General features: G+C 45.9%; 1 protein-coding gene across 26 annotated transcripts in view; it reads left to right on the top strand.

Annotated features, from left to right (window-relative positions):
* Positions 1 to 21,863, top strand: part of LOC113578078 (CLIP-associating protein 1-B) — a 41,267-nt gene extending 19,404 nt beyond the window's left edge. For 2 of the 26 annotated variants that reach the window (XM_035531014.1, XM_035531091.1), the window contains 35 exons: positions 526 to 618; positions 1,106 to 1,251; positions 1,404 to 1,539; positions 2,040 to 2,110; positions 2,258 to 2,317; positions 2,786 to 2,863; positions 3,017 to 3,184; positions 3,357 to 3,403; positions 3,701 to 3,871; positions 4,223 to 4,246; positions 5,156 to 5,263; positions 5,691 to 5,729; positions 6,152 to 6,307; positions 6,974 to 7,081; positions 7,676 to 7,735; positions 8,635 to 8,738; positions 10,067 to 10,090; positions 10,468 to 10,712; positions 10,946 to 11,009; positions 11,597 to 11,599; positions 11,726 to 11,889; positions 12,599 to 12,677; positions 12,824 to 12,967; positions 13,283 to 13,378; positions 14,009 to 14,155; positions 14,275 to 14,381; positions 15,194 to 15,295; positions 16,332 to 16,479; positions 16,770 to 17,004; positions 17,159 to 17,215; positions 17,307 to 17,497; positions 17,755 to 17,883; positions 18,031 to 18,237; positions 18,683 to 18,799; positions 18,996 to 21,863. In XM_035531014.1, coding sequence (XP_035386907.1) covers positions 526 to 618; positions 1,106 to 1,251; positions 1,404 to 1,539; positions 2,040 to 2,110; positions 2,258 to 2,317; positions 2,786 to 2,863; positions 3,017 to 3,184; positions 3,357 to 3,403; positions 3,701 to 3,871; positions 4,223 to 4,246; positions 5,156 to 5,263; positions 5,691 to 5,729; positions 6,152 to 6,307; positions 6,974 to 7,081; positions 7,676 to 7,735; positions 8,635 to 8,738; positions 10,067 to 10,090; positions 10,468 to 10,712; positions 10,946 to 11,009; positions 11,597 to 11,599; positions 11,726 to 11,889; positions 12,599 to 12,677; positions 12,824 to 12,967; positions 13,283 to 13,378; positions 14,009 to 14,155; positions 14,275 to 14,381; positions 15,194 to 15,295; positions 16,332 to 16,479; positions 16,770 to 17,004; positions 17,159 to 17,215; positions 17,307 to 17,497; positions 17,755 to 17,883; positions 18,031 to 18,237; positions 18,683 to 18,799; positions 18,996 to 19,082 — 3,915 coding nt within the window. In that variant the 3' untranslated portion in view covers positions 19,083 to 21,863. The remainder of the gene's footprint in view (positions 1 to 525; positions 619 to 1,105; positions 1,252 to 1,403; positions 1,540 to 2,039; positions 2,111 to 2,257; positions 2,318 to 2,785; positions 2,864 to 3,016; positions 3,185 to 3,356; positions 3,404 to 3,700; positions 3,872 to 4,222; positions 4,247 to 5,155; positions 5,264 to 5,690; positions 5,730 to 6,151; positions 6,308 to 6,973; positions 7,082 to 7,675; positions 7,736 to 8,634; positions 8,739 to 10,066; positions 10,091 to 10,467; positions 10,713 to 10,945; positions 11,010 to 11,596; positions 11,600 to 11,725; positions 11,890 to 12,598; positions 12,678 to 12,823; positions 12,968 to 13,282; positions 13,379 to 14,008; positions 14,156 to 14,274; positions 14,382 to 15,193; positions 15,296 to 16,331; positions 16,480 to 16,769; positions 17,005 to 17,158; positions 17,216 to 17,306; positions 17,498 to 17,754; positions 17,884 to 18,030; positions 18,238 to 18,682; positions 18,800 to 18,995) is intronic. The other 24 variants (XM_035531016.1, XM_035531018.1, XM_035531029.1 and 21 more) reach the window with 24 other exon arrangements.
* The last annotated feature ends 5,083 nt before the right edge of the window (positions 21,864 to 26,946 follow it).

Below are 26,946 nucleotides of genomic sequence, written 5' to 3'. Positions count from 1 at the left end.
CAGCAATAAAACATTGTTATCTAACATTATAAACACAAAGCAGCTCGAACATTCAAGTTCTGACAGGTGATAGGCTTGATTCAAATTAATTTAAAATGGGGTGTCAGTTCCACAAAGGTGTTGCTGATTTATAAAAAGGTTTAGCAGTCTAAGGGTTCAGCCACATATTGCACCAACAGAAGCATTGTCTGTCTGTCCATCCATTCACCCATCCATCCATCCATCCATCCATTCACCCATCCATCCATCCATCCATCCATCCATCCATCCATCCATCCATCCATCCATCCATCCATCCATCCTATGGTGTTTATTAAAAATGACTAAATATGCTCTCAGCTGTTGATGTCACACATGACTTTAACCATCTGAAACATGGCTTGCGGTGGGTTTCCTGTGCCACTCTGTTGTTCCGGCAGCAGTGGGCCTTGTCCTCGGTGCTGGCTGGTGAACTGGCAGTCCCGGCTCTCGTCCGGTGTCCTGCGGCGTGCTACACTGCTCACTGTGCCCTCTATCCCATCTCAGATTTACTCTAGCCGAGAGCTCGAGGACTCCATGACTAAGATCCGAGAGGTCTTGGCAGATGACAAACACGACTGGGAGCAGAGAGTGTCCGCGGTGAGCTCATTTGATGATGTCAGAGTTAGGCTTGGAATTATGAACTAAATATTTGATACAGCTGGGGTCTAAAATTGACCGACGTAGTATTCGGATGTGCCTGAGGCACTTGATTAATGCCTGGTTTGTTTGGGCATTTGAATTGACTTCTAGCTCGGAATACAGAGGGGAGCTTGCTATGTTCTCTAGAGCCTGAAGATGGATACCCCTTGTTTCTTCCATTACGCTGTTAGGGAGAACCTGTGCACACCTTCCCTGATGTGCTTGACATCTATTGAAACAAACGGGGGGGGGACCTTCCCAAACAAACAAATAAATAACCAAGGACTCATTCATGGTTTACAAGCTGATTGTTATTTCCTTTTACACACAAAAAACCTTCACTTCCATTCGCTATTCACAAATCAAAGCACTAAATTATGCACTGAACTGTAATGAACTGTCTCATCGGCGGTGGGCACCTGCCACCCCTCCCTCTCCCTCCCAGCTGAAGAAGGTGCGCTCGCTGTTGCTGGCCGGCGCGGTGGACCATGAGCCCTTTCAGCAGCAGCTGCGGCAGCTGGAGCCAGCCTTCAAGCTGTCAGCTAAGGACCTGCGCTCGCAGGTGGTCCGCGAAGCCTGCATCACCCTGGGGTACGCGCCGCCTCGCCTCGCCTCGCCTCGTCTCGCCTCTCGTTTCAAAGCGCATCGGTTTTCTGTGTTGAACGGGCTCAACGCACACACTCTGAAGCCACAGAGTGCAGGGAGCGCGTGAAGCGGTGTAATGTGTGTCCTTCTCCCTCCAGGCATTTGTCGTCTGTGCTGGGGAACAAGTTTGACCATGGCGCTGAGACTGTCATGCCTACCCTGCTTAACCTAGTCCCCAACAGTGCGAAAGTCATGGCCACGTCTGGTGTTGCAGCCATTCGCCTTATTATACGTGTAAGTTCTCACACACACACACACACACACACACACACACACACACACACACAGACTGGTGTTCCTTTTATCTGTCCCACACTGTTGGAGCCCAGATTTAGTGGGCACCTTGTGCAATAGCTTATTGACTGAGAGAAAAACCTGCATGGGTGAGAGATTCACGCATGGCTGTGTCGGCAGTGCACTGGGTTGTGAAACCTCAGTGAAAACTCAGCCTGAAGTGTGTGTGTGTGTGTGTGTGTGTGTGTGTGTGTGTGTGGGGGTGGAGGGAGGTTTAAGGGGGTGGGATACGACAGGCCCCGGGGCCAGGCATTCACCTTATATCTATTAATCAGCTATAGCACACAAATAACTTTAGTGTTATTTGCTGTCATCGCTTTGCTTTGCTCATTTATTTCGTGAATGTGTCATTGTTATCGTTTGTATATACATAGAATAATGTGTACTTATATGTGTGTGTGTGTGTGTGTGTGTGTGTGTGTGTGTCCTTTCCCTTCCAGCACACACACTACCCACGACTCATCCCCATCATGACCAGCAACTGCACGTCCAAGTCCGTGGCTGTGCGACGGTAATGACGTAACCAACCTCTGTGGTCTGGTGCAGAACACGTGCTGACGTGCTCTCAGATGCAGAGCTAATCTGGTGGTGCTCTCTGCTGGTCCTAATGTGGCCCCTCCCCCTCTCCTCCGCTCCTCCCCTCTCCACTCCCCCCCAGGCGCTGTTACGAGTTTTTAGACCTTTTGCTTCAGGAGTGGCAGACGAGTTCCCTGGAGAGGTGAGACCGACATCTGCTTGGCGACCGTTTAGTGTTTTTGGCCGTCATCTCACAGGAGCTGAGGAGCGTTGCTGCTTTTGAAATTCACAGTGGCAAAATACAGCCGTGTAGGATTAGCGCTGGAAAGCACTGTGGAACATGGACATGCACTCACACACACACACACACACACACACACACACACACAGATACATACGTACAGTCCTGACCTTGGTCATCTCTCACCTTTTCCGTTTGCTACATTAGCCTAGCAGTTGCCGTGGGAATGCGGAACCGGCCTTTCAGCGGGACTTCCTGTGTGCGTGCCCCTATCAGGACCAGGGGCTTCATAGTGCAACAGATCTCATACGTGGTTTGAGGAGGGCAGCAGAGTGAACCCATCGATCTGTGCTCCAGCTCCCCCAGTGCTTACTGTAGGAGTGGATTCAGGGTCCATCTCTGGTAACACTTTCTTTTCTCTGTCCTCAGGCATGTGGCTGTTCTAATGGAGACCATCAAGAAAGGAGTCCATGATGCAGACTCAGAAGCCAGATCTGTTGCCAGAAAGTAGGTGCTTTGTGTTTTGCACTGCTGGAAGCTCAGCCTGCATATGCCCTTCATTTAGACAGGATTGACATATATGTGAGAAAATGACTCTTATGAAAATGCTTCTTATGAAACCCGAAGGAATTCGTGACCAACCTGCCCCACCTTTTCCAGGTGTTACTGGGGTTTCCATGGCCACTTCAGTAAGGAGGCGGAGCAACTGTTCCAGGCTCTTGAGCTGACCTATCAGAAGGCGCTGCAGTCACATCTGAAGAGCTCCGACAGTATTATGTCTCTCCCCCAATCTGACCGCTCCTCTTCCAGCTCCCAGGAGAGCCTTAAGTAAGACCGGACTTCAGCCCAGACAATTCCCTCTCTCTCTTGCAGTCAACCTTCCGGTGACATTTAATTGTGTTAATAACCTTTCAAGTTTCTGCCCTTGTGAGGTTTTCAAATGTAACGTTGCCTTCTGTCCCTCCGCTTATCTCCATGTTACCTTCTCCTTCGCTTTCAGTAGGCCACTGCCTGCTAAAGCCTCCGTGGGAAGCAGTGCAACTAGAAGTAAGAGCATGTTTCTTTACCTGTGTGTCTGAAACAAATCAGACAGTTAATCCGACCAGAGTGCTGAAATGTCTTAGTTGCTACTCTTCTCCAACGTAACAGAGAAACAAGCTTTATTTACCAGCGTCTTTTTTAGATTAAGTCAGCACATACGAATGGATTGTTTAGTCACTATCATAAACCTTAACACTGTTTAGTTAATCCTCTAAGCCCTGTTAGACACACAGTAAAACAGAGCACAACTGTTGTTATCGGGGTCTTTATTCGATGGTGGCTGCCTTTCTCTCTGTCTCCCAGCTAAGGTGGTTAGTACTCGAGTGTCATCCACGCCTGGCGGGCTGCAGCGGTCGCGCAGCGACGTTGACGTCAATGCCGCGGCCAGTGCCAAATCCCGAATGTCCGCTGTGCCTGCTGCTGCCCCCTTCAGCTCGGTAGCGGCGCTGCCGCCTGGCTCCTACGCTTCGCTGGGTAAACATGCTACGCCTGAGACGTTGCTCAGCTACATCCGTGAAGGAGCAGCGGTGTTCATGCCTGCGGTTTATCGTTTTTCAGCTCATGCCATTTTATGGTTGAAGCCAAATACCTACAGATTGATTTATGTTATTTATTTGTTTTCATATTTTATAGTAACAGTTATTCACTTTTTTTCACCTCCTATTTAAACATATTTAAACATTTGTTTATATTAGTAGATATTAGATACATATTAGCAGATATGTTTAAACATATCTACTACTTTCTGTTTTGTAGCGCTTAAGTAATAATGCTAATATCGTCCTGTTGTGCCTTTCCTTTGGTCCTGTTTGTATTTGCCTTAAGATGCAACTCCTGGTAATGTGGAGGGTAAGGCCTACGTACTTGTTTGCACAGCGAGTCTTGGTGTGTTTGGTCTGTGTGTGTATTTCCGTGTGTGGAGTGGGGGATGTCTGTGTTGTAGACATGTCTCTCGTTCTGTTCTCCTGCTCACCATGCGGTTCAGAGATGCTTAGCTCCAGTCTTGGTGCGTTTGATCCACCACACCCGATTCAGCTCACAGTCGAGCCAGTAAATGTCTGGCACCTGTCAGCCAACAGCACTGGCGCCCGGCACCTCTGTCTGTGGTTAATAAGACATGTCTGTGAGCGTCTGCATGGACCGTCTGCGTGGGGGTGTATTGCCCGTGCTCAGATTAGACGCCACTGGGGAGTTCTGTCGGGAGCACTTTTATTTTGCTGTGACGGTCAGGGCTGGAGGCGTGGGGCGGTTTGTGGAACTTTAGATTGTGGGAAAGTCTTCTGAGGCAGAAATGTGCTTGTGTTCATCTGCCACGTTGTGTTGGAAAGTGTCCATGTGTTCTTTGTGTTTCATGTTAGTATTGCAATGATGTTTCTGCTGGTCTTACCCACTGTATCCTGCGTCTTGCATGTACAGGTACAGGTTTAGGTTCTATGGATTATGGAGAAGAAGATGTTTATGTTGTGTAATTAGTGATTATTGTGCCAGATTATTGTCAGTGTGAGAGCTTTTTGCACTAGTGTTTATTTCAGAATTAGCATTTTCTGAACCCAGAATATCACACTGTGAATGCTGTCAGTTTTATGAAACTGCATAGGTGTGTGTTTCTGTACAAAGGATCAGGAGGTTTTCTGAAATTTAACTGTCCCTGCATTTTCTTATTTTAGTATAAAATTTGCTTTCTTGATTATTTGTGCACTAAACATTGTACAATGTGTCTCTTCTTCTGTCTCCCTCTGTCTTTCCATCTCTTTCAAGGTCGTGTGCGCACCCGGAGACAGAGTTCAGCCAGCAGCGCTGGAGGCAGAGCCTCTGTTACAGACAGTAGGGGGCGGAGCCGAGCCAAAGTGGTCTCTCAGTCACAACGTAAGTTTGTCTCTGACATCATAATCCACAGTAGTCATAATCAAGAGTATTATGTTAATCTTTCGTAGTTCTTTGCCATCTAGTTGTTTTAATTTTCCCCAAAGTCTTGACTGAAGCTTTAAATAACGTACATGGTGTTTTATTTATTTGATTAGGACAACAGTCTTTTTTTTTTTTTGCTTTTGCTACGTTTGTCATACCATTTGAAGTGGTATGAATTTGAATACTTCTAATGCTTCTAATGCTCAGAAAGATCCTCTTTCTGTGCTACCACATCATAAACATTGGCCTGCCTTGCATTATTGCCCATGGCAGCGGTTGCTTATGCAATTATTACGACCTGCCCAAAGCATGCTGGGTAATGTAGTTTCATTGACCTTGTGTAACGGGTTGCCCTTCACTGCCCCGCGTGCTGCTCATCCATAAGGATCCAGGTCTGCTAATCCAACGGGTGGTAAGACTCACGGTACAGCAGCCTTAATGACCAGACCTCCGTCTGCCTTGATGTCTGCATGCCTCAGGATGCCTCCACACCCTCGCGTGTACCCGTCCTCCGTTAAAGCATGAGCTGTTCCTCCAGCACCCCTCCCCAGGATTCGTGTAGATCATGGGAAAGATGAGTTAGCCAGTCAGATGTTCTTGCTTTTGTTGCGTTTTGCTGGTATGCTGATGGCCCGCATTGTGTGTGATGTGTCACTGGTGAATTTGGTGATGGTGATGTGGTCAGTTTGCGTTTTGGGCTTTTAGGACGTTCTTTAAGGACCTCTCTGCATGTCCGTGACCCAGAAAAGCTAAAGCTAAATTACCCATTATGCGTTATTATAATAATATGATCCCTTTTGGTTAGATATGTTAACATTTTCTGCTTTTATGTGTTTCTATGTATAGCTGGGAGTCGCTCCAGCTCTCCCGGGAAGCTAATTGGTCAGTCATATGGAAAAATCTCTCGTGCCACCGGCACAGTGACGCCCTCCGAGAAGCGTAGCAAGATCCCACGGAGCCAGGGCTGCAGCCGCGAGACCAGCCCCAGCCGCATGGGCCAGGGTGAGACACACACACACACACACACACACACACACACACACACACACAGACAGACAGCTGCTGTGTGAAGTCAATACTGTGGACCCAGGAGGCACATGGGGGCAGGACCTGTCTGGAGTCAGAAGAACAACACGTGGATGCTCTAGTCAGGCTGGGCTCTAGTCAGGCTGGGGTGACCAGACCTGGTCAAAGACAATATTGATCTGAAACGTGAGCCAAGTCCTCAATGATCACACCGCGGAAGTTGCTTATATGTGAATTGAAGCAATGGCTCTGGTACAAAGAGTGACCTTTGGTGGAGTACCTTTTGAGTAGCTTCAGCTACTCAAATACTCAAAGGTATTTCTTCTTTTGTCCTGTCATTTCAGTGCTTTCTAACTTTCTTCTCATCCTTGTGTGACTGACCCTTCCTTGACCTTTGTCCTGTCTTAATCGCTGCACTGTCTTCTCTCTTGCTGCTTGGCTAAATGTGTCAATGTGTGATTGTGCCTGTATGATTGTACGTGTGTGTGCGTACTTGCATGTCTGTGTGTGACTACCTGTGTGTCTGTGTGTGTCTGTGCGTGTCTGTGTGTGTCTGTGCGTGTGTGTGTCTGTGTGTGTGTGTGTCTGTGTGTGTGTGTGTGTGTGTGTGTGTGTGTGTGTGTGTGTGTGTGTGTGTGTTAGTGCGGGGTAGTCGTATCCCGCGGCCTAGTATGAGTCAGGGCTGCAGTCGTGACACAAGCAGGGAGAGCAGCAGAGATACCAGCCCCGCACGGGGCTTCACCCCCCTTGGTGAGTCTCACACAGACACACACACACACACACACACACACACACACACACACACATACATACACACACACACAAAAACACAGACACACACACACACACACACAGACACATACAAACACAGACACAGACACATACAAACACACACACACACGCACACAAACACACATACAGAAACAGACACATACACACGCACACAAACACACACGCACAGACAGAGCGAAAGCACTTTGAATATGGTTTAAAGACAACTATGAATTTAGATGAAGACTAGCCTGTGTGATAAATGTGAACAAATGAAAGTGGAGGTAAGCGCTGTTTGAGTGGTCAGGACAGACGGCGCTTCTGCAAGCCAGAGCTTGACTTCTGTTCTGTTCCCTTTCTCTTCTGTCTTTCCTGCATGCTGTGAAAAGAAGAATAAAAATATATATTGGCGTAAAACATATTGGAAAAATTCTCCTATAATAATATTTCTTCTAATTAAAAATAATGTTTCGTTAAAAATAATCACAAGTGGCCACTTATGGCACTTCCTATAGCTTAGATGAATGGGTCGTAAGATCTGAGTATTTGGGTTTCCCGCCTCTCTTCACCCAGCGTCCCGGCGCCACTCTCGGTCTACCAGTGCCCTGACAGCGGGCGACACTCTGCAGACAGGTGATCTGCATGACCCGTTGAGTCACCCCGGCATGGGGTTGTACGGCTGCCGGGCTCCACACCCACAGGGGGAGCCAGAGAGCTAAAATTCTCACATTTCACACCTGCAGAAAAACAAACAGATATATCAGAGGCTGTATTAACTGAGTCTTGTGTTAAATGTCGTCTTCTTTGCTTGACGATGGACCGATATTTGCATCATCAAACACTCAAATTGCATCACTATTTCTAGTTGCAAATGTGATTTTGGATTCCATAAGGTGTGAAATGTGCAGAATATTTTTGTTTTGTATTTATGTGGTTTATGCATTTATGTTTTTAAGTTTGTAATTTTAATGCTGGGATTGCGTTGATTTGCATTTTTAGAAAATTTACATTGAATGATTGATTTATTTTTGACTTATTCATTGTTTTTATTAATTTGGAGCTTTAAGGCTACAACCTGAAGATTAGTAGAACTGAATTAGGTGATAACAAGCTGAAACAGTAAAGGCGTGCTGTGTAAACACAATCAATTCCTGGATGAACCGCAAGAAGACTGAATATGGTGTGTCAGACAGATCAAAGATAGAATCATGTCACATGAGTCATGCCCACCGCAATCTAAACAGGCTAAGAAGTCTTGATTTCAAAATCGTCTGTAGCACCAGGCATCAAATTGGCTTTGTGAGTGTTTAACTTTTTGTGTTTTGGCCCGTTTGGCATGTTTTTGTTTTTGTTTGTGTCATTGTATCATTTGTTGTATGCAAATACTTTTATATAGCCCTTGGGTTAATGGTTTAACAGAATGTTGTGAAGGGGATTCTTCTGTTACTTAACCCCTGACTTTCTCATCTCATTTTCTCTCTCTCTCTCTCTCTCTCTCTCTCTCTCTCTCTCTCTCTCTCTCTCTCTCTCAGATCGTTTTGGCCTTATCCATCAGGCGCGTATCTCTGCCTCGGTCAACGCTATGCGCATCCTCAACACGGGCTTGGAGGTAGAGGCAGCTGTGGCTGATGCCCTGGTGAGAGTTCACTACTGTTGGCCGTCCAGTTCCACGTGCTACAAGGCCCACGATGGGATTTTTTATTATTATTATTATTATTTTTTAACGGATGACTATTGAAAACATTCTGCCTGCCAGAGGACCATGATTTCTTCCCCCCATGATAATTATCTCGAGATGATAATATTCTCCGCATAATATTTATAGACATGGTATGCCAAATGTCCTCCCTGCACCCTAGATGCCAACTTCATGCCATTCAAGCAGCGTTATGCAGCAGTAGCAATATCTATGTACCGTTTCCTCAGGAAGTCTGTTGTGTTTTAAAACTAGCTCATAACAATGTCTGCTGCTTCAAAAGCTCAGAGTCAATTGCTATATAGTGGTCAGTTTGCATCAGAATCACTCTGATCGCTAGTAATGGGCAGACGGAGCCTTTGGGGCTTCTTCATGGCTATGCCAGGTTCAAAGATTCAGAGCATTGGAGAATTTAAGATGATGCCAAACTGTGACCCCTGGTGGTTTTCTGAAGTGATAGCAGTCGTAGGTTTGGCGGTACACAGCACTGCAAACTACACAACACTACCATTTTCATATTTCCTAAAAAGATCTGATGATTATTATTAATGATGTTTAGTCATTAAGGTTCTGCAGTATTTTTAAAAACGTTTCCCTTTTTATGTGAAAATGTAGAAAATCAAATGTAACATGATGACGTGTTCTGAAACTTTTGAATGTTTCTTCCACGGTTCCCTATTTTTCACATTTTGAATTTTCTAGTATAAAGGTGACCAGGGATTTTACACCCTCTTACAACTTGCATAATAAAACAGTGGCAAACCTATCGAAACAGTCCCGCCCCCCAGTGACGTTCGAAGCTTCGGACGTCATTAGTCTTGCAACTCTGTCGAATCGGTGTGCTTTGCAAGAGTGATACGAGCTTTGATTTCTCGGTATCGATAGTCCCATCACTACTAACCATGGCACACAACTTCTAACTTCCTTGAGAAACAGATAATCGACTTGCCGAATAATGCTGAAAGGAATGCCACTTGAACAGAGCCTTGTTCTACATTTATTTTCTCCGGATAGTTATCTTGATAATAATTATCTTGGAAAAAAAATCAAGGACCTGAGGCAGGCAGATCTTTATTTTATAGTCATCCATTAAAAACAGCCTCACCATGTGCCTTTGTGGTCTTCGTAAGCTCCTTCTGGATTGTTGAGAGAAACAGAACACGTGGTTGATGTTAGCTGTTAGCACCTTGGTTGTTGACACAAAAGCGAAATTCCTGATATTTGGTTGTCTCTGCTTTCCTCTCTCTGGCTACCTAAAATGTCCCCAGCTTTTAGGAGACTCCAGGAATAAGGTAGCTAGTTATTTTCCTGGAATATGACCATTTTCCTCTTTTCCGCCAGAATCTTCATCACCTTCAGTTTCCATTGCCTGTACATAGAAACATCACTTACAAAACACAGAGGTTCTCTTATTTAGCGATTAACTACATTTTCAAAGCCTACTGACCCAAATGTTTTGGTTGCAAATGTTCCAGACAGTGTAAGAGTTAAACAGCTCTTGCACACGTGCAAACAATCATAAAATCCTAAACCCACTGCATGCCTCTGTCCTCATGACATCGTCAGCAGATCCATAGCTAGCTCTGCATGATCCGTAGTTCCTTGCTGCTGAATGAAACCCCGATCGCTTAACTTGAGTCTCACATGCGTGTTCATGTCCGGATCTCAGCGGAGGCCCGTGCGACGGCGCTACGAGTCCCCCGGCATGTACTCTGATGACGACGCCAACAGCGACGCGTCCAGCGCCTGCTCAGAGCGGTCCTACAGCTCGCGGAACGGCGGCGTCCCCCACTACTTGCGGCAGACGGAGGATGTGGCCGAGGTGCTGAACCACTGTGCCAGCTCCAACTGGTCCGAGCGCAAAGAAGGTCTCCTGGGCCTCCAGAACCTTCTCACGAGCCAAAGAATCCTCAGGTACAGTGGTGCACATAAAGACAGTGTCAGCTTCAGTTACAAAACTTACAATACAATTCAGCCCCTTTTCCATTATCAAAGAAGTGACCTGCGAAACTCTTTATAGAAAGTAAGACTGGTGAAATCAGTCTTCTCTGAGTACATGTTGAAACAAACATCCAGAAAACCTCCAGTAGTATAAAGAAATCACACGTAGCTGTTGCTTACTTACACGCTGCAACTCTCTCTTTTAGTCGTGTGGAACTCAAAAGGTTGTGTGAGATTTTCACCAGGATGTTTGCAGATCCTCACAGTAAGGTGAGTCACATGAATCCATGAATCAACCTAATGCTAAACGTGTTGCTGCTTATGTGAAAGGTAACAGCATGCAGTGTTTATGTGAAGGGTAATGGAGTGCAGTGTTTACGTGAAGGGTAATGGAGTGCAGTGTTTACGTGAAGGGTAATGGAGTGCAGTGTTTACGTGAAGGGTAATAGAATGCAGTGTTTACATGAAGAGTAATAGAGTGCAGTGTTTACGTGAAGAGTAATAGAGTGCAGTGTTTACGTGAAGAGTAATAGAGTGCAGTGTTTATGTGAAGAGTAATAGAGAGCAGTGTTTATGTGGAGTAATAGAGAACGGTGTTTATGTGAAGGGTAATAGAGTGCAGTGTTTACGTGAAGGGTAACAGCATGCAGTGTTTATGTGAAGGGTAATAGAATGCAGTGTTTACGTGAAGAGTGATAGAGTGTAGTGTTTACGTGAAGGGTAATGGAGTGCAGTGTTTATGTAGAGTAATAGAGAACGGTGTTTATGTGAAGAGTAATAGAGTGATGTGTTTTGAGATGCTAATGAGCTGTTTGTTTACTTGCATGTCCTTCCTTTGGTTTGGACTACTGCATCAGAGAGTAAGTGTGTCTTCCTTGCCAACACAGATTAATCACTAACCCACGCTGGTAAATCTGAATCTCTCCGTGCCGTAAATGTTTTCGCTGAAGTCTGAAGTGTGCCGTGCTTGCGGCGTGTGGTGCCAGGTGTTCAGCATGTTCCTGGAGACGCTGGTGGACTTCGTCACGCTGCACAGGGAGGAGCTTCAGGACTGGCTCTTCGTGCTGCTCACGCAGCTGCTGAAGAAGATGGGTGCCGACCTGCTGGGCTCCGTGCAGGCCAAAGTGCAGAAAGCGCTGGACGTCACCAGGTCAGAACTCCTGAGACAGCGGGTCCACTGGGGCTGCTCATGTGTTCTGTAGCCTGGCAGCACTTTCCAGCAAAAGAAAGTCTACAAAGTATTTTAAAAAGATTGTCTTTAGAAAAGGAGCAGGCACAATATGAAACTGGAGGACTGCCTTTTAAACAGCTGTTAGTATTTTCCTGCAAAGCAGGAATAGATTGAAATATGAGTCTTGAGTGAAGTAGTTCTGGGGATATAGGAGTATCTTTTTCTAAAAGAGAAGAGTGTAAGTATTTGGTGGTTTCCCAAAGATGTCTGATTGGGGGAAACTGACTGAATACATGGACAACACATACCGGTAGCATTTGAAGAAGACTTGGAGCACGAATTATGAGCAATAATTTTCAGTTGGAATACACGGTACAGAGTTTTATCAAATCAAAGAACAAAGTGGAATAACCCATGTAAAAAAATGTTTAGATGAAGCAAATCTATTTTTCCAAATAGAAAAAATCCATTTCTCCTTCATACAGCTTCATACAAATCCCAAGACTGCTGTTATATTTATTTTTATGCACGTAGCATTAATGAATGTTATTGTTTGAAAAGGATGTGGTTTATGGCATGTTTCTGTGAACACAATGTTGCATTTTCTCTCTCTCTCTCTCTCTCTCTCTCTCTCTCTCTCTCTCTCTCTCTCTCTCTCTCTCTCTCTCTCTCTCTCTCTCTCTCTCAGGGATTCTTTTCCATACGATCAACAGTTCAACATTCTCATGCGCTTTATTGTCGATCAGACCCAGACCCCAAACCTCAAGGTTGGCAGACTTTTTATTTCTTTTTGTTATTTTCTTCTGGTCTCCTCCTGAGGGATTTATGTTGTGACTTTAGCATCACCTGAGCTTTAGTGATCATTGTTTACCACCAGCCATCCCCACTGGCTAAACACTTCTGCTGTGTGTAGGTGAAGGTGGCCATTCTGAAGTACATCGAGTCCTTGGCGAGGCAGATGGATCCCAGCGATTTTGTGAACTCCAGCGAGACGCGCCTGGCCGTCTCCCGCATCATCACCTGGACGACGGAACCCAAGAGTTCGGATGTCAGAAAGGTAAAGGCTTTCCCCGTAGACCCATGACCCAGACCTTCATTATCAAACCCAGCACGAATGTAGGACATGCCAGCAACAAAGTGTCGTCCTGTGCTTTCGTCTTTTGGCTTGTAATGGAACACGCTGAACTCATGGGCCATACCCTTCCCTCAAGTTGTGACGTGTGGTGCATCATGGGTGTGCTTATCCTTCCAGAGCAGCTGGAGACCATCATATCTTTTGTTTGCCTCTTTTTGGAGTTGTCCCACACTTCAGCTGTTCTGACCGAACGAATGTGTGCATGTACCCACCCCCACCCCACCCCCCGACACTCAGACCCTGCATAGCTGGGTGGGTGAGGAGCTGTCAGGCAGACTCATGTTACTGGCCTCCCTGCCCGCCGAGGGCAACCTGGAGGAGAAGTGTAAGCAGGTAGTGACCTCTAAACTTCGACCCCTTCACGTACTGTGCATGATCTGCCCATAAACCAAACTTGGCTTGAGCTAGCCCTCTCCTACTCTTTGTGACGTTTTCTCTCCCTAATTTGTGACTAGAACATGTTGGTTTTAAAGAGAAAGTGCAGACGGCTGTGTCGTCATTGAATGTGTATGTGAATGACCTGCAGGTGTCTCCTTCTCCTCTGATTGCATAGCATGTCACCTTAAGTCTCAGTACCTAACCATTGTCTCTAATCTCTGGTTAGTTTGATCCCCTCTGTCTACTGGAATGGCTGAAGTAGTTCTTACCTCACAAGGGTGGCAGTCTGGTTAACATTTCTGTCAGTACAGCCGTTTGTTTACTGCGCAGAATAGATCTCTGGATGGGTCTCTGATGGCTGACTCAACCTCTGCTCCCTCTCCTTCACTCTCTAACCTCCTCTTTTATCTTTCTTAGCTTCTGTCCCTTCAGAAGGAAACTCCGTAGCTTGCGTGGGCCCACTCGGCTGCGTTTACATGGCCGAGAGTCCCGGTGCGACTGTCGGCTGGCCCGCGAGCCCTCTTCTGACCCTCCTCTCTCCCCGCGCTGACTGTGTGTGCGTGCGCGTGTGTGTGTGTTTGGCAGGCCGCTCAGACCGTGCTGATCTCCCTCTTTGAGCTGAACACTCCGGAGTTCACCATGCTGCTGGGGGCCCTGCCCAAGACCTTCCAGGATGGTGCCAGCAAGCTCCTGCACCACCACCTGAGGAACTCCAGCAACACCTCCGCCACGGTAGCTCCGCCCTGTAAATACAGGAGCGTTTTCTGGCAGGTCTGCTTGAGAGACCCTTAGCCGGCTTCTTTTTGTTTACTTATTTGTTTGTTTTTTGCTTGTTTATTTTTGATTTGAAGGGTTCACCCAGCAATACGGTGGGGCGCACCCCCCCCAGACTCTCCAGTAACCGCTCCAGTCCTCTGACATCACCCACAAACTGCTCGTATGGGGGCCTCTCTCCCAGGTAACGCTCCGCTACTCCAGCGTCTTCAACCGCTGTCAGTCACAGTAACAGTTTTCGCTGTTTAGTATTTATACTCAGTGGATACACAGTGGATTTGACATAAAACAGCGATTATGAAGGCACAGGACAAATGGACGGCTTTCATTCGAGTGTTTACACAGCACAGAACCGAAACAGCAAACACTGCGTCTCTGTGCTCACTGCTGCTAAATGTTCTGAATCTGTAAGTGATCAGGATGAGTGTTTGAGTTACTTGCTGCTCTGCAGTGGAACAGCTTTCCTTCTCTCTCTCCTGTCAGCATGTGACCTCCCTTTAAATTCTCTACCGAGCTGGGACTGAGTTTTTGTGTTTAGGCAGAACATGTCTGACTCTCCTCCCACCTGCATGTTCTTATTAACAAGTTTAAAAACCAGTTTTGCTTCTGAAATGAAATCCATAAACAAGTAAGGAAACCCACAGTCCATAAAGCTACATCGCAAACGTGCCAAAGGTTTTCTCATTCCGTTTAACGGCAGCATGAACACGTGTGAACGGCCGAGAGCATAGACTGTGTATGCAGCCCATGTATGGGACGCATATGACCGTAATTCCGAAAAAAAATTCCGTCCATCTTTTGTTTATGGATTTCTGCTCCACGTGAACACATTCTAACCCTGTCCAAATGGGCCGTACGTTAGCGTTCTAGCACACCTGGCTTTAGGTCAAAACTAAAGCCACTTTTTTCGTTGCTATTCTCCCTATTCCTACGACTTTTTTCTCTTTCTCTCTGTTTGTTCCCTCTTCCCTTCTTCATCCCTTGTTCCTGGCTCAGTCGTTTGTGGGGCTGGAGCTCCAAACCGTGTCCCTTCACCCCCCCTCCCCCCGGTCCCTCCGCCCCCTCTCTGCGGGCGCTGCGGCGGGCCTACTCGCCCAGGTAACTCGCCCTGCTCGGGGAGGGGGTGGGGTCACTGGATAACGGCAGTGGGTGGGGCCATAGTGTGGATAACGGGGGTGGGGGTGGGGATGGGTGGGGGGGGGTCACAGGGTGGAGGCATGGAGGCTTTGCTTGCCCCATGTAGATTCAGGCTGTCATAGGTTGCACCATTCTACCGACAGCATTTCTTACTAATTCTCTATAATATAGGGGTAAATGTTCCTAAATCATAAGTCTTATTATTTTCAGTTTTTCATCTATTTACACCATTCCTCATCCTTGGTAGATTGTTTAGGCGTGTGTGCCATAGCGTGCCTGTCAGATGTTCACGCTGTGAGTGTTTTCCAGTCCTCTGCTTTTCAGTTGTCCCTCCCACCGTGGCTCATGGTTTCTGAAAAGTTCGTTGCTCTTTCCTGTGAACGTCACTGTGTGGCGCTGTGCTGTGCAAGTTTGTGCCATTTTGTTTAGCATCTGGGGGGAGTTTAATCAAACTCCATCCTATTAAAGCTGCAATCATAGGATTTTGGATGTTTGCATGCATATTTGTTTGTTTTGTACTCCCTCAACAAAGAGATCTTGAAGCAGGCAACTACTCACTATAGGACTACATCAAATACACTCTAGATTTGTCAATAATTAGCATGCTGTCTGTCTGTGAAGCAACCTAAATGATTCATAGGATAATTATTAACTTAATTATTCAATTTATTCATAAGTTCAGAAAGGAGCAGTTTCCCTAAACTGCACATTCCTACCCAGCTTAATCACTAAGCTTACTGTGGTTTTCATGCTGATAGAGAACCAAAATGAATCACCTTGACAGAAGGTGAACAACAGTTATCACCTAAAGATAACTTGGCCACAGTCCTAGTGGCGCTTTAATCATGTTTTGGCGATTTCGGGGCCTTCATACCATATGCTCTGCCGTTCAGGGATCACTCTCAAAAACCTTTCAGACAGAAGAGCTCAGTTGGCTTGGGTGTGTGTGTGTGTGTGTGTGTGTGTGTATGCTTGTCTGTGTGTGTTCTGCATGCAGCATGCTGGAGTTCGACACGGAGAACCTGAACTCGGAGGAGATCTACAGTTCCCTCAGAGGAGTGACTGAAGCCATCCAGAATTTCAGCTTCCGGAGTCAGGAGGACGCCTACGAACCAATCAAACGCGACGACAAGAAGGAAGACGCGGTGAGCGCAGGTCCACTGTCTCACCTTGAGGCAAAATAAGCTGTTGATTGTGCTCCGTGAATTGTGCTATCCCTGCCCACACACCACCACTGTACTGGAATGGACCACCGACTCTGAGTGTGTTCAAAGCTCTTTCAAAACAGCGCAGTACAGAAAAGCAGGGCTAGCCTACTAAAGACGTCACTACTGTTCATCGTGCGTCTGTCTTCATCTTGTTCCCTCTCTTTGTCTGTCTCCCTCTCATACACACACACACACACACACACACATATACACACACACACACACAGTGTGGTGTGGCATCCTCCACCGTGGAACCCCGTGTTGCTGCGGATGCAGTGGAGAGCAGCCGAACAGCCCTGGACAATAAGACGTCGCTGCTGAACACACCGTCACCCCGGGCATTCCTGGGGCCACGGGCACGTGACTACAACCCCTACAACTATGCTGACTCCATCAGCACCTATGACAAGGCTGCCCTGAGGGAGCCCACGTTCGACGGCGAAGGGGAGCAGTTCCGCGATGGTAAGACATCTCCTGGATCTGCATCAGCTCTGCTCATTACCCAGAGTTCATCAGCCAGTTGACATTTTACACAGTCATCCTATTTGCCATTTGCTTTCCAGAATGTGGCATTTTCAGTTGCAAATATGGTGAAAAATTCTTTGTGGTTTTTTAGGTCGTCGACAAGATTTTGGTGAAAATAAAATAATGCATCCCAAAAGTTATTCTGCAGGTAATAGTTATTGTTATTTTTTTTGGAATGGCACTAAACTTTCCATTTAAATGCAGTCTCATGTTTAAACCATTTTTTTGCCATTGGCCAGGCCCTACCCAGCATGTGGAGCTGGTTGGTGACCTGCTGAAGGAGCTGTCCAATCACAGCGAGCGCGTGGATGAGAGGCGGGCAGCCCTGCTGGAGTTGCTGAAGGTTACCCGTGACGATAGTGTGGCTGTGTGGGAGGAGCATTTTAAAACAATGCTGCTGTTGCTGCTGGAGACGCTGGGGGATAAGGATGTGAGTGGCGCCCTCTGTGGCGCAGGACGCTCGGCACAGGCAGACTTGTGAAATGTACAAACAACGTTAAGACCCTGCTTTGCCACAGTATGCAGGGATTTGGGTTTGGTAGGTCTAGAACACTTCCGTGCAGTCCGGCTTAGAAACTTTACTCAAGCGCGATATGAAGTGACATATGAAGATAGGGCATCCCAGCAGAGGTCCTGAGACGGGGAGGGGCTGAGTTGTAACGTCCCGCCTTTTGTCTTCCCCCTCAGCACACGATCCGGGCACTGGCCCTGCGCGTGCTGAAGGAGATCCTCCGCAGTCAGCCGGCGCGCTTCAAGAACTACGCGGAGCTCACCATCATGAAAACGCTGGAGGCACACAGGGACTCGCACAAAGAGGTGAGACGCGCACGCGCTCTTGGCACGGCCAAGAAGCTCAGGCGCGTTAGACCCTGCCCCCCCAACCGCCGGCCTCTCCTCCACTGCTGTGCAGCGGCCAAGCTGTAGTCCTTGTGGCACTGACCCGCTGTCTCGCCTCTCCGTCAGGTGGTGCGTGCCGCGGAGGAAGCGGCCTCCACCCTGGCCAGCTCCATACACCCGGAGCAGTGCATCAAGGTGCTGTGTCCCATCGTGCAGACCGCCGACTACCCTATCGACCTGGCGGCCATTAAAATGCAGACCAAGGTCATTGAGCGCATCCCCCAGGATTCCCTGCGCCAGCTGATGCCTGACATCATCCCTGGCCTGCTGCAGGTATGTGCATGTGTGTGTATATATATATATATATATATATATATATATATATATATATATATATATATATATATATATATATATATATATATATATATATATCTCACACACACACACACACACATATGCACACACACACACACAGGCAGACACAGACATACACTCTCACTCTCTCTCTCTCTCTCTCTCTCTCTCTCTCACACACACACCCAGAAATAACGACAGACACTCACTCATAGTCTCTCTCACTCTCTCACACACACACACACACACACACACACACACTCTCTCACTCTCCTTTGCTCTACACAAAACTTCCTGTTACCGCTAAATACATCTGTTACAGGTGCACAGCCTTTGCAATGCCTGCTGCAGATGCACACAGTCACATACTGTGCTGTTTTATGTAACTGTTACTTTTTGCGTGCGTGCGTGCGTGTTTCAGGGCTATGATAACACTGAGAGCAGTGTGCGGAAGGCCAGCGTGTTCTGCCTGGTAGCAATCTATTCAGTGATTGGGGAAGAGTTAAAACCACATCTTGCACAACTTACCGGCAGCAAGGTAAGTCTACAAACTCCAGGTCTGCCTGGTGTGTGTGTGCATGTGTTATATATGCAGGTGTTTTTATTGTTTTTGCTAATGGCTGTGAGAACTTCACCCTCCTCTCTATACATGCTGTAACAACACAGTTTTTTTTTCCCATTTCTTCTTTTAAAATGTATTTCCTCACTATTCTATTAATATTTTGCCCTAACAGATGAAACTGCTGAACCTGTACATCAAGAGAGCTCAAACCACCAATAGCAACAGCAGTAGCTCCTCTGACATTTCCTCCCACAGCTAAATCAAGCAATCATCCGGTCCAGACCCAAGCCAATCATAGCCTCGCTCCCCTTCTGGTCCAGTCCCAACGAAAAATCTCGGCTCTCTGGGTTCCTGTCGAAGCAACTGCACTTCCACTGAGGTGTCCTTTCGGCTTAGGTGCCGGTTTTTGAATCGTTCACTCCCACCGGAGCCACTGATGTGTGCAAGAGTGGTGGTGCACTTGCATGTGTGACAGCTCAGAAATCCAGACGGTCCACTGCAGTGTAAGTGGATTATGAGACCCGTATTTAAACGCAGGAGTGAAGGAAAGATTCTGTCTTTGTGTCCACGAGCCAGTGGGACTGAACAGGAGTGGTCAGCTGTGTCTGTGTACCCATGACATTAAGAGAGTGTGTGCGGTTGTGGGTGTGCATGTGTGGTGCCGTCCATGCAGGAGAGCAGGCGTGTCTCAGTCCTGCCAGCCTTTGTGGCTGTATTCCCCAACACAGTGATCTGTTGTGACTGTTTGTCCCTTGCAATAAGTGTATCCCTCTCTTTAACACATCATTCCTTCAGTGCAGTGGCAGAACTGTTTTCTAATCTCATTTTTGTCACACTTAGGAGCAGATTTACTGTAGTTTCTCATGTATATTAAAATCAACCGCAAATACAATTCAAGTAACTAGATCACTTAAGATTGTTCAAGATTGGCTGAAGAAAACATTCTGTCCAATGACCTGCTGTGTTACTGTTAGCTTGTATTGGCTGCTTCACTAATTTAGGCCTTTTTTAGTGAATGTAAGGACTTGTGACTGGTGGGTATTTATTCCCTCTGTAGTGATGGACATCTTTAACACTGCTCCCTCAGACTTCTGGAACGTTCTCTTTGTGCATGTTAAGTATTAGGGATTACAGAAAAAACTTTTTGTAGGGGCATTCAAAACTATATATGCAAAAACAAAGATTGTATTTGTACAGTGTTTCATTTTGCCCAGTGGGAACACACACACAAAAAAAAAATGAAGGGTGAATTTATTCCTCATTTTAGTATGTAAAAATTTGTATAGAAGATTTCTTTAAGTATCTCCCATTCCACCTTTGGTTTGGCTTGACGATCATTTGGCTGGTCCAGTGACTTACCTGACAAGGTCTCTTTAGAATGAAATACTACAAAATTTAGGGGAGGATAAAAATACTTTTAATTGCCTTTAGCTTTGAAGACCAAAAAAGTTATTTTAACCGACCAGGATATCAGTAACTAATTTGAAGGCTCAAAGACAGCACAGCTACTTCTGTCAGTTCTCAAGCTCAAAATACTACAAACTAAAAGACTTTTGTCTGAACAGACTCCAATATATGTTCTGTGGAATCCTAAAGTTTTTAGAGCAATAACGCAAATGATCCAAATTGGATTTACTGTTAGTCAAACCACTGTTAAAATCCAATTTTATGGTTTCCAGAAGGTGAGTGCCTACATGCTCTTTTACCGTGCTCCCTCACTTGGTTTTAAATCATCTCTGAATCGAACCGTGGCTCTGTGTTGTCCTATATGCTGTGGAGGAATGTTGACAGTACATTTATTTTCTTTTGTTTGACTTGTCGGGCCTTCCATAGTTCTGGTGACCAAACATTACTGAATTGGTACTCTTCTGAAACGGGAAGGTGCCTCAGTGGTTTTCGAGTTGACTGGAGACGGGAAGTGTCTGGAGCGCTCTAGTATCCAGCGTGGAGCCTGGTCTTCCCAATGCATTCCGTGTGTTAGGACAAAGATAGGCAAGTCTGTGGTATACTGTGCAAAAAATAAAATAAAAAAAACAACTAAAATTTGCTGAAGGAGATATGGCCTATCTTTTTGTATCAGTAGCAAACTCGATGGGTGAAAAGCATGAAGATACTAAGACTCAGAAGAAAAAGAGAAGAGAAAGCATTAAGATGACTTATTTTAAGGTTTTATAGTACTGAAGAGGTTCTCCTGCATGCCAGTGAATGCATGCATATTTAACGCTCACTAACAACATCTGTAAAACTTGCGTTTCCTTCTACCGTTACCACGGTGCGTTAATTACTAAGCTTCCTACACTATGCGACACTAATATGAGCTTACTTCAGATGAATAGGTAATAAGACACCGGGTTGTGTGTGTACTGTAGATGTTTACACGTACACTTCTTGCATAGGGCGCTATTTGCAGACTTGTTAGGGTCCCTAGTTTTGCTAGGTTTCCTAGGTCCCAGCTGTTCCCAGTGTGTGGAGGGGCTGAGTGCGATGCACACTATCTACCTTATCTTCCTGTTCACTAGTAATAATGTCAGGCACCACTTTGTCCACATGAGCTGCAAATGAAGTTCTTTACTTTGTGTGTGCATAAGAAAGAGAGAGAGAGTATGTGTGGGTGTGTGTGTGTGTTTGTGTGTGTGTGTCTTATTGTCTTTCTGTCTGTTTAAGGGAAAAGCCAGTGTTTCACGGAGGACTGTTACAATGGCAGCCAGTACAATGCTCTCTCGCTTTTGCTGATGTATTGAAATATTAGACAATACCACCTATCGCTTACTGCGTATGCCTTTTGTTTAGCTGCTCTTATTTAATATCCATATCTGTATTTATATTTTTGCTTTATTTTGCGTGCTCCACAGTGACTGTACATAAGACCTGTTTTTGTTAACTTCCACCTGTGATAGAATTTGCAATCTGTAAACTTTATTTGCTCTAGATAAACAAAACCTCTGAATTTTCCACCTGCCAGACCTTGACTCTTTCCTAAAGTGATGTTTTGTTCAAGTTCTGATGTACTGTACATAATATACAATATTGCATAATATAAGCTCAGCTATTTGTCTCATTTGAATTTATGTTTGTTGTAGTAGCTAAGACATAGGGCAGTTACCACACCCAGCTTTGAACCTGGGTCCTTCAGTGTGCAAATGTGTTCTGACCACTAGACCAAAGAGCATGGCTCCTGAACGTGGCAGCCAAAGCAAACCCATTTACCCTCCTCATCTTCCCCCACACTGCCCTCTCCTTCAGGGGCTCCGTCACACTACTCTGTCCTTCACGGGCCGACGGTCTCCGACGGCATCGGGCTGTGAGAGTAACACAGTGGATGAAGCCCATTGGGCGCTCTGAGTGACATCACTGCATCACTGCCCCGCTCTACTGAGTTTGGTCACAAATGACCCTTCACCTGCGCGCTGGGTCTACTTTTCAATAAAACACACTGCCCTAGCGTGAGGGTGTTCCTAGCAGACGGATTACGAGTTCGGGTGTATTCAATTGTATAGTCTTTTTTATAACGAATGTTGTCACAAAGCAGCAGTACAGAAATCCTCAATACGGATAAACCAGGTGCAAGCCCCTAATGAGTAAGCCAAGGAAGAAACCTTGAGGAACAGACTGCAGACTGCAAAATAACTTTAAACTTGCTATAAAACTCAAGAGTACCCCATAAGCCATAGGAAATGACTAATATATTTATACTAATACATTCAATAAACAACTGATATTTGGCAGAGGTATTCTGATTACTCAATGAATACCAATTCAGTTTCCACAGTAAACAACTAAATAGAATCTGGCAGGAGAGCCAGTCTAGTGGCAGTGGTGATGGGCTCTTCAGTAAAGTCTCTGTGGCAATGGTTTAGGATCTCTTCAGGGGAGAAGGTGGAACATGCAGATGAGCCAATCGGGTACGCTAGTCTGGTCTGAAGAGCAGACGAACAGGAACTCTCCTTCGGGGTACTGCTTGCATCTGCGTCAGAAGACATAAGCGGGGCAGGTGTACAGCTCAGCAGAGAACAGGAAGGCAGAGATATTTAGCTCTGGAATGCACTGAGCAGTTTTATATGATCAAGACTGCAGCAGGACTAGATAGACCAACACCAGTGAACGTGTGGGAGTTGTGGTACCACAGCACCAACGTCTGCCTTAATTCTCCATGTCCATGAAGCCCGAGACCTGTGCCATTCAGATGCCCCAATGCTCCAGTTCCCCCTGAGACTCAAAGCTTAGCTGATAAGAAACCATCAGAAGGAAATCCAGTAGAGCAGCGCAGTAATAATGAGCAATAACCTTCCCCTTCAAGGACTAGAATGGATTCTAGATGCGACACTGGCTTTTGGATTCTGGTGCTGTTGTCTCTCAACACGAGGACCAAAAAACTGTCATTGCCAGCAAAGACAAACAGACTACCAAAACACGCAAACAACACCAAAACATAAAAAAACATGACTAAACATGCAAAAACACCCAAATGTTAGGTTAGTTGGAGAGGTGAACTGTTACATTTTTAATATGTACCAATTCATTAGTGGAGTTTGAAGTGACTGAGCAGACCACTGCAGTACAACTGAGCAGTTCCTCGGTTGTAATTGTAATGTGTAACTGAATACATCAAAACACTCTTCTGAATGTAGGTATAGACGTGTTAAAGACTATCATAAACAGAATACACTGAATAACCTTCGAGGGAAACCCACAACGTACAACGCACTAACAACCTCCAATAACACAAAGTACATTTGCTAAGAAGCATATTAATATATGAACAGAGTAAACGGACATATAAGCAGAAAATGTGGCACCAAAAGCACATAATACTGGTTACATTACAGACTTGGAAGAGAAACTGCCATAGATTTTTTTTTTCTCCCCATTTCATTTCTCTGGCAATTTTACAGGAGTACATTGCAACACAAAAGGACTTTTCTGTAAAAAAACAAAAACAACAAAAATAAACCTTACGAACTGCTGCCCTTCTGAAGGACGAGCACACTTTTCCAAAGGCTCTGAGCTCATGGGGACTCCGGCATGGCCTCCTCCAATTGAAGTGTAGTAAGTGATGGTGGTAAGTGTTGATGAAATTCCCTTTGATGCTTAAGGTGGGTGTCTGAGGGGAGGAGAAGACGGATTTCCTCTCCTTACACACCTGCTTTGACTGCAGCTCTGAGGGACCACTGCATACACATAAATGGCTGAATATTAAACAATATAGCTTCTTATAAACTATGTAAGATGTTCATTGTTTGCATAGGCTATGTGTAGGAAGGAATTGTAGCCTTTCACTGCTGCTATTGCAACAGTGTTGCAGTTCCTAAAACCATCACAAGGGGGTAATGTAGAGCTGCGTATGAGGTTGCGAATACATTCCTGACTAACTTGCCTCACGTAACCTTGACACTTGCTGCAAAATTTAGATGATGCATATAATATTTATCACATACTATTAATATACTGAATAACTAACTTTTTGCTTGTGATGTGGGTTATTGGTGGATTGTAGAGATAAGATCATTTGAATGCAGAATAGACCCTCCAGTGGCTTCTTTCAGGGGATTTGCAAAGGATGTGCTAATGTGCACGCAGAATATAAGTATATACGTGCAGACTTAGGCGGCTTTTTTTGGGTCCCAGTCCTCTAAATTTTCCTCACCAGCGTTTCATGAATATAATTATGACACAATCATTGAACGACGGAGGATGACTGAGTAGTAATTGGCTATATTGACTGTATTTATACACACGTCCTGACAAGACATCACTGCTCCTTAAGATCAAGAGCGAGTGTGCCATCCTCTTAGCAGTCTGTCACTGGAAAATAAAACCAAGGGCACTGAAGCTGAAAATGGCAATATTGCAGTTCCGCCGAATCCTGATTGCGTTACTCCGGGGCCACGTGAGCAGCCTTGCTGAGCATTTTCCTCAGGCTGTCTTTATTGATAAATACATTTACATCAAGAAATTGATTTACTGTAGAATTCATCCTGTGTCATCAATCATTCAATTCCTACCGATGAATAGTTGAAAATGACCTGTTCGTAGCGGCTTCCCGCATACCAATTTCTTTTGCGCAGTTTTCAGGAACGTATCTTTCGCTATCCCCTTAGGATCAAAACTATCGCCATTGTTTTTCAGCAGCTTCTCTGTATTCTCTTTTAAGCTGCTGATAGGAATTTTCAACATGTGGTAAAATGACGGCACACTTTACCATGTATATACTTTATTATACAATAGGCCTATTTTTACAGGTCAGCTGTTCTATCCCATATATGGTTTATTCATGTCTTGCTTTCTTTCTTAAAATTATGTTTCAGTACAGTGTGTTGTAATGTCCTTATTATTCCATTTCTATTTAGGGCAATTTATGAGTGATGTTGGTTTCACATTACATCATTAGACCACAAATTATTATTAGACCTCTACCTTTATTTTTGAGACTGACTCTTTATAGTAAGCTTATCCGAAGCGGGCAGCTCTACGTACTGCGTTTAGCCTAGTTTGTCTCTTCCAAGGTGCCTGTGTTTATTTGTTTCATCCGAAGCCCGAATGATCGGTAGTGTTTCGGGTATTACTGTGAGCCCGATGCAGGTGTGCGCGGCCGCGCTCATTACGGGCAGAATCTCGCTCTCCGGTGGCCACGTCTCCCCTCCAGCGTGGCACCACACGCACGTCCTCATCAACATTCACCCCAGCCGTCGAAAATTAATTTTATTAAAAGCCGCCCCCCCCCCCCCGCCCGGCCTCTGTTTAAGCATCTTTTTAGTGTATGATTAGCGCATATTTCCCCAACCTGGCCGGGAGTGGCGGCTGGGGCGGAGAGGTCGAGCCGGGGAGAGAGCGCGACTTCATTGTGCGATGACTGGACCATAAATCATCGGCCGTTTTCTATAAATCACGGCAGATGGCGGGGGAGCGAGCGCGGGGCCCGGGGGAGCCCAGTCGGGCGCCGCGCGCGCTGGAAAGGCTGGCCTGCAGCAGACGCGGACCGCGGAGGAGGTCAGAGCGCGCACGGTTGCACGGCGCGGGGGGTGGGTGGGGGGGGGGGGGAGTGGGGGAAGGAAAGCCAGCCCGCCGCGGGACCTCCTCGGCAGGCAGCGCTGATGAGATGCAGGTCCTGGAGGTCCGAAAAGCGCCACCTCTCCGGCCTGCCCCGCGTTTAGCGCGTCTAATCGGCCTGATTAATATGTATGCGCTCGGCTCCTCCGGCCCGCGTGAGGCCTGTCAAGCTGACATTAAAATGTCTCGTGATGGGGAGGGGGGGGACTGCACGCGAGGGCGGAGGGTGAGCTGCCCGTCACGTCATCCATTTTGATTATGAAGACATAATTGAGCTGAATATGCCCGTGGTACCGTCGCAGGGGCGGAGGCTGTCATGATCGCAGATTTGTGGGTCCACTGCTCAGCCCTTCACCGCCTGAATACGCACCACTTTCAGCCGGACACTGCTGCAGTTTGGGAGGCTCATGCCCTGTTGGAGGGAGCATCCGTTAAGACACTTCCACCGTCGGTTTGTACTGCGGCGAAAGGACATTGTTCAGTATTTAATATTTTTAAACAGATCTTTTCAACTTGTCAGATGCTGTGCGCGTTTCATTTTCTATTTTAAAGACCTCTACCAACACCAACCACACTGTGTGATATAATAATAATTAATAATAAGTGCATATGGTTCAGTATTTTCACAAGGAAATACTATCAGATTTGAAAAGATGAAATGTTAAAAAAGGAAAATTAAAAGTGAAGCCGTGCTGTGCTTTATGTACTTCTTAGTGTAACTCAGATACAGATCTCGCGTTTACATTGATCCAGGAGGCGTGAAAGAAACTCAGGTGCCAATTTTTTGCGTTAGCCTTTCTCGCCAGTATTTAGCATTTTTATCAGATCCTTTTATTCTCCAAGCACATGGATGTTTATCTCGGTGTTTCTCTGGTGTTCATATGTTACACACCTCCATTTCTGTTTGTTTCAACTAGTATGAAATATGCATTCCTTCTAAAATGTGTTTAGGCCTATTATGAATCCAAATTTAGATTTAAAAAGCGAATGAAAACAGTGCTACAGTGCTATTAGTATCTTCATTGGCTTGGTTGATAGAGGTAATAAACAATCTTTTAGTATTTTTCTGTTCAAAT

Source organism: Electrophorus electricus, chromosome 1 (genome assembly GCF_013358815.1).
Source record: "Electrophorus electricus isolate fEleEle1 chromosome 1, fEleEle1.pri, whole genome shotgun sequence".
Lineage (NCBI taxonomy): Eukaryota > Metazoa > Chordata > Actinopteri > Gymnotiformes > Gymnotidae > Electrophorus > Electrophorus electricus.
The sequence above is the reverse complement of the archived record's forward strand: the minus strand, read 5'-3'. Positions and strand labels throughout refer to the sequence as shown.